Raw genomic sequence first — 6,864 nt, 5'->3', positions numbered from 1 at the left:
CCCTGAGATGCTCACAACCATGTTGCTGTCTTGCCGTCCAGTCGCGTCGGCTAGATAGGTGGCCCAACCAGTGAGTGACGAGTCACCGCCTGCCCAATGTATCTCTGTTATTAACATTGGTCGAGCAGGCGCAGTAGCCCCAGTATATAGGTTCACTAATCCCCAACCCAATAGCCCAGTTCCTTTTGTTCCCATAATCTGCAATAGTCCTACACGAACCAGGGATTGACTTTGGGTGCACTCCCAAAGTGCATACAGGGATAATCGCCGGTTGGTGTCACAACACATTTAGAGTAAATTGTCTTAAGGGGCCTCTACGTGTTGGCTTCGGCCCTACGCACGCCTTCCAAAAGTCCGGGACTCCTGACAGACCCGACCCGAGACATGGAAACGACATACAAATAATAATAAGATTAAAAATAATTAAATAAAAAATATTTTCCCATGATTCGGGAATTTTTCGGGTGTTTATTTTATTTTCCCATATTTTCCCGATATTTTTTCTTTCCCACCCAATTTTTTCTTTCCCTGCCCATCACTAGTTTCATGTGTTTGTGATGTGCAAAGTGAAAATGTAAAGTGAACTTTATAAATTTATGTAAAATATATAAAAATATAACAAAACCAATTTAAATTTTCTAAGTATATCTTGTTAATTAATTGTAGTAGGTATCGATTTAAGTTTTTTTATACATTTGTATTAACTTCCATTTTTCGGCTAATGGTCAAGTTACCAGAGCCGTAATTTTAATAAAATAACGTGCGGTGCGAACATTGAATGCGAAAACCGAAACGTCAATGCAATGTCAAGTCAGTTAGTCAGTCAGTTGTCATTGTCACACAATCACAAGTTCAAAACAAGGTGTGAACGCTGCTATAGGGAAACCAGGAGAAGGGCGTAACACGTCGTATTCCTCGCGTGATGAGTATAGTAGCCCTGGCAGCCCCGGCATAGCGTGCGCAACCATGGGACGAGCAGGTCAGTGCGGCAGCGGAGGCGCCATGTGACCGGCGGCGGGTACTGCGCCGCGGCCTTGCCCGCGTGCTCGGTGTAATCCGGTTAGCGGCGGCGCTGCGGGCAGCCCGTACAGTCGACGCCCTCGCCGCCGTCGCTGACCCGTGCTTTTGTTGCAGGAGCCGCCATGAAGCCGCACACTCGCGATGACTTCCACAACGGAGACGGTGAGTGCCTCAACAAACGCGCCCGCGCCCCGCGCCCCTCGGCGCCGGCGATCGTAGATACAACATACACACTAATCTTATCACAGGCTGTAAAAATATAACAAGTTATTATGCACTGGCTGTACAGATGCCAAAGGTACACATTATAACATTACATAAATAAAAGTAAGTCAGTTGAACAATGTGAATGTGTGTGATGTGGGAGCTCATAAACATTTGTCATAGCTATAGCTTGGCTTGCACGGTTGTAAGAAATGAGCGTGACATAGAAAACCATAACAGATTTACTACCTATAACATTGTATGATGTACTGTATTATTCAGTCATTGATGGAGTTAATAATGATCAGCAAAATATTGCGATATGAAGTTTAGTATTGCAATGTTGAACAAAATTAAACATTCACAGTCTTAGCGTGGTATGATACAATGCTTACCTTTACTATAATAGTAATTTGATAAAATCTTCTAGAATGTTTGTCCACCTAATAGTAGATATTAATAAAAGTAAAGTAAGCCAATCAGTCCACACAATGGTTACTAAAATAATGTAATTTAAAAACGTATACACATACACACATAATCACTTCTATTTCCCACCGGGGTAAGCAGAGAATATGAATTCCATTTGTTGCTTCCTCAACATTCATTAATCGTTTCATAAATGCATACCTGTTCAGAGTAGATTATTATTATTATTAGAGTAGATTGTACTGAACCTTTTCTAAGGACATCTCCAATTTGGTCAATGTACGCCCTTAGATGCCTTTCTGTGCAAGCCTGACCACCAACCTAAAACACTTATAGGTTATGGTTTAATGGAATCAGTCTTGTTATAACAGTTACAAACTACTACTTAACAATATGTACTACTACTACAAGTGGATTTTACTGGTACTTACTACATAATAATAGGTATGTATTAGATATTTAATTAGGTTTAGACTACCTTCTATGTTCGTGACACTAACAACTTTAGTTTTGCATGCTTTTGGAGCTTCCATTGTATTGAATAGTAAATAATTTGATTATTTTTCTTATCTATAATAGCGGAAAATATAGGAAGCTGAGTGATAATAGTCACACTTATTATCTTTACATCAGATAAAGCCTCTGTCTCTTATGACCATACATTTTATTGTGTATGTAATATCATTACAATCACAAAATCCAAACATGTGCATTTTGGTATAAACCATAATTATATAATGTAGTTCAATACTTCACTGCTTTCAATTACTATTAAAGGAATGGCATGAGTTCATACAAACATGCCTATGAATATAATTATTGAATTCATAATAATAATGTTAGATAACATTCTTCAGACATGTAATATGTGTCATATTACAAGTTTGTACTAAAAAAAACAGTTATATGTTCTTGATTGGAATTATGTAAATATTTTGTTGTTACATGTTTTGATTTACATATTTTGAGTGCTTATAAACAATATTAAAATTTGTTGGATAGAGTAATGGGACAGTCGTTGATCGAAATGTGTAGCACAGCACATCTCGTCGCGGCGGGCTAGCAACAGCCGCGAGACATGCGTGCCGCGGCGGCCCGTGATGAGCGCCCAATTGAAGCAATTGCCGGCGCGGACTACTGATTGCGAATTGTAGATTTGTAGGTAGCTGCGAGTGTGCCGGTGGGTGGTAGGAGCGTGTATGCAGGCCCCTCGCGAGGCTGCGCCCGCGGCCGCGCGTCACGTGCGCGCCGCGACCTTTATCTGTCGTCACGCGAGGATTACCTTCCTGCTTATTGCATTGCAACTTACTTACAATTATTTACCTCGATATTTGCTCTCTATTATAAATAACGTTAGTCATCTAATGACACTGTTCACACCTTGTATTTTGCAGGTAGGTAGGTACCTATATGGTTTGTTGTTGTTAATGAGTGGTATTCTGTGCATCAATTTAAACTACATATGTATACCTGATAGATGTATGTTATATGATAGGATATTTCTAGTTAATCGGAATACGACTCGTGGAATACCTGTATGTCATGAACGAAGGTAATAGCTACGAGTGATGAATGAGTCGCTTCAATTGACGCGCACGAGAAAGATCAGCCGGCACGTGTAGCGCGGTGCGGCGAGATGCTCGTTAATGGTTTCTTTAAAACGTAATCATTACGTCATCTTTAACAAAACGTAGACAGCGTAACAAACAGTTAACACGTCACATAATTAACGAGAGTTCTCTCAAATAACACCGCTCACTAGGAGGTAACGTAAACTCGTCGCTATAACTGCGGGTGGGGTGTGCACACAGAGGGCTCCGGGTCGGACTCGGAGGCGGGCTCGGAGACGGACAGCGAGCTGTGGGTGGAGGACCGCGAGGCGCCGGCCCGCGCGCTGGCCGCGCTCAACGCGCTGCGCAAGTCGCGCCAGCACTACGACGTGGTGCTGCTGGCGGGCGGCGCCGAGGTGCCGGCGCACCGCGCGCTGCTGGCCGCGGCCTCGCCCTACCTGCTGCAGGCGCTGGCGGCGCCCGCGTCGCCGGCCGCGCCCGCCGCGCCCGACGCGCCCGCCGCGCCGCCGGCCGCGCCCGCCATCCGCGTCGAGGGCGTGGACGCCGACGCGCTGCGCGACCTGGTGGACTACATGTACACGGGCCGCCTGAGCGCCCGCGACGCGGCGGCCGCGCGCCGCCTGTACTGCGGCGCGTGGCGCCTGCGCCTCGAGGCGGCGCGCGCGGCGCTGGCCGAGCGCCTCGTGCGCCGCCTGGCGCCCGGCGACTGCCTCGACACGCGCGCGCTGCCCGACCTGCCGCCGCAGTACCTCGAGCAGCTCGACGCCTACATCGCCGACAACGTGAGTTCCGCCGCTCCCGCTCGCAACGATCATCGGCGCTCGGTTCGTTCACCCCATAATCCCTTCTTGGCGGTATTTGCAGTTCGACGAGTTATGCACGAGCGGCGCCCTGGCCGCGCTGCCGCTGGTGCGCATAGAGATGCTGCGCGCGTCGAGCGCCGACGGCGGGGAGGAAGCGCCGACCGCCGTGGCCGAGGCCGCCCTCGCCTGGCTGCGCGACCACGACGTGCCCGACACGGTCAGTCGGAACGTTCTACTTTTTGTCGAGCCCTTGTACCCAGACGGAACCGATCGTTCGGTGAGTTTTCAAAGCCGTGTTCACGGTCACTGAACGGCCGACGCTCCGCAGCTGGAGGAGCTGTGCTCGCGCACGCACCTGGTGTTCGTGGACGGGCGCGGCGCGCTGCGCGACTGCGGCGAGCTGCCGGCGGCGCGCGGCGACGCGCCCGAGCTGCAGGAGTACCGGCGCGCCGCGCACCTGCGCGCCGAGCGGCCGGGGCGCCGCGCGCCGCCGCCGCGCCCGCTGGCCGGCCTGGAGCTGGGCGCGCGCCGCCCGCGGCCGCACTGCGCCGTGCTGGCGGCGCGCGGCGCCGGCGCCGGGCCCGCGCCGCAGGCCGCGTGCCGCGTCACGCGCGCGCTGCTGGCGCTGCACGGCCGCCTCGTGGCGGCGCGCGTGGCGTGGCGCGACGTGGGCGACGCGGCCGGCGTGGCCGTGGGCGGCCCGCTGGGCGGCGCGCGCGACGCCGAGGGCGCGCGCCGCGCCTCGCTGGCCGTGGGCCGCTGCGCGCACGGCTCGGCCGTGCTGGGCGCGCGCCTCGTGGTGTGCGGCGGCTACGACCGCGCGCGCGTGCTGCGCGCCGCCGAGGCCTACGACCCCGAGGCCAACGAGTGGCGCCCGCTGCCCGACCTGCGCACGGCGCGGGCGCGCTTCCCGGCCGCGCGGCTCGGGGACGCGCTGTACGTGTGCGGCGGCAGCGACGGCCACAACGAGCTGGACTCGGTGGACGTGTACACGGAGGCCGCGGCCGCCTGGGCCCCGCGCGCGCGGCTGCCGGTGGCGGCGTCGCACGCGGCCGCGGCCGGCGACGACGAGCACGACGTGCTGTACGTGGTCGGCGGCTGGGCCGGCGGCCGCAGCCTGCGCAGCGTGCACAAGTACGACCCCGCCACCGACGCCTGGAGCGAGGCGCCTTCGCTCATTTCCGGTCAGTTCCCTCGCCCGTCGCGCGCTGTGCGTGGAGGCTAGCCCGTGGTAACGTGCCGCACGTCGCGCAGGTCGGTCGCAGTGCGCGGCCGTGGTGTGGGAGGGCGCGCTGTGGGCGCTGGGCGGCTGCGACGCGTGGCACTGCGTGGCCAGCACGGAGCGGCTGCCGCTGGCGCCGGGCGCGCAGTGGGCGGCGGGCGTGGCGCTGCCCACGGCGCGGCGCTCCGTGGGCGGCTGCGTGTGGCGCGCGCGCCTGGTGTCGGCGGGCGGCTCGGACGGCGCCGCGTCGCTGCGCCGCGTGGACTGGCTGGCGCCGCGCGCCGCCGCCTGGCGCGCGCTGCCGCCGCTGCGCCGCGCGCGCGCCGCGCTGGGGCTGCTGGCGCTGCACGACGTGCTCTACGCCGTGGGCGGCTTCGACGGCAAGGTACGTGCCGCGCTCGCCGCCCCTGTCGTGCCCTAACGTGTTACGCAGCGACGTCTCGGTCCGCAGGAGTTCCTGTCGTGCGTGGAGTGCCTGTACTCGCCCGAGGGCGAGTGGACCACGCTGTGCGCGCCGCCGCCGCCGCGCCCGCCGCTGCCCGGCGCCGGCGCCGCCGCCGCGCTGCCCGAGGACGCCGACGACCCGTCCGAGGTGACCGACTCCTCCCGTACGACTTTTTCTAAATAAATGTTCGACTTGACGATGAACTACCGTCGTATTTGTGCAGGACTCGCAGCGGCTGGAGAACGGCGCCGCGGCGTCCGCGGGGCGAGAGTGACGCCGAGGCGGCCGTACATAGATAAATATATTTTTATAAGGTAGCGGTGGAAGGGGAAGAAGTATTAATTTTATTGAATAGTTATACTTTTATTACGCCACGATGTAGGCGAGCCAGCGCCGAGGGTCGTATTATTGTAACCACCTACCTCAAAATTGTGCCGCGGGACTCCGCGCACGCGCACTCGACGCCACCCGCCGCGGCGACGGTGACGTCACACGCGGGGTGACTCCGGCGCCGGGGGCTGCGTCACGGGGAAGCAAAGTTGATGCCTTTATATGCATTTTACGTAACTGATACATTGTCCATATGCATGTATTGTATATATTGCTCTTTTGTACCTATCTACTTATTTTTAATAAATTATTATATCATTCCGGGTGCAGAGTGAATGAATAACGACTTGCAAAATTGTTTCGCTGATTCTCCAGGCTGGAACATGGTAGACAGATAAATTGAACATTATTATTATGAATTGAAGACGTGATGTGCGAGTCTTTAGTTGACTGTGCAGCCGGCGACGGCGACGGGCCGGGCGCGGGCGGGCGAGGTGACGTCACCAGTCACCAGTGCGTGGCTGGGGTTATCGAGGGTGCAGAGAAACAACATTTTGGTACCCTGCCTTAATCATATCATACTACGTCATGACACGTACTAGTTTCTGGAATTAGGAGAACTCGGCTCGTCCCGCGCCGCGGCCCGCTCCGACACACGCGTCGCCAGTAGTGCGCCGCGCGCGCCTAGTGTAGGGTCCACATTAAAAGACACTAGAGTAAGTCCCGTCCGCGCCCTGCGGACGCTAGTTATAATCGTTTATGGTTACTAAATAAATGCATTTTATGTGGGCAAACGAGTTTTATTTCATTTGTAACTAACGCTAAGTTTCTGATAAAACT

The 6,864-nt window shown here is 55.0% G+C and overlaps 1 protein-coding gene across 1 annotated transcript; it reads left to right on the top strand.

Moving 5' to 3' along the window:
- The first annotated feature begins 813 nt into the window (after nucleotides 1–813).
- Nucleotides 814–6,818, top strand: LOC126376514 (influenza virus NS1A-binding protein homolog B-like). The gene is made up of 8 exons (XM_050023957.1): nucleotides 814–979; nucleotides 1,135–1,182; nucleotides 3,465–4,006; nucleotides 4,089–4,244; nucleotides 4,356–5,211; nucleotides 5,282–5,634; nucleotides 5,701–5,841; nucleotides 5,918–6,818. The coding sequence occupies exons 1-8, from the start codon at nucleotides 967–969 to the stop codon at nucleotides 5,966–5,968; spliced, it is 2,160 nt and encodes a 719-aa protein (XP_049879914.1). The 5' UTR covers nucleotides 814–966; the 3' UTR covers nucleotides 5,969–6,818.
- Nucleotides 6,819–6,864: the final 46 nt, after the last annotated feature.

This window comes from Pectinophora gossypiella, chromosome 21 (assembly GCF_024362695.1).
Source record: "Pectinophora gossypiella chromosome 21, ilPecGoss1.1, whole genome shotgun sequence".
Lineage (NCBI taxonomy): Eukaryota > Metazoa > Arthropoda > Insecta > Lepidoptera > Gelechiidae > Pectinophora > Pectinophora gossypiella.
The sequence above is the reverse complement of the archived record's forward strand: the minus strand, read 5'-3'. Positions and strand labels throughout refer to the sequence as shown.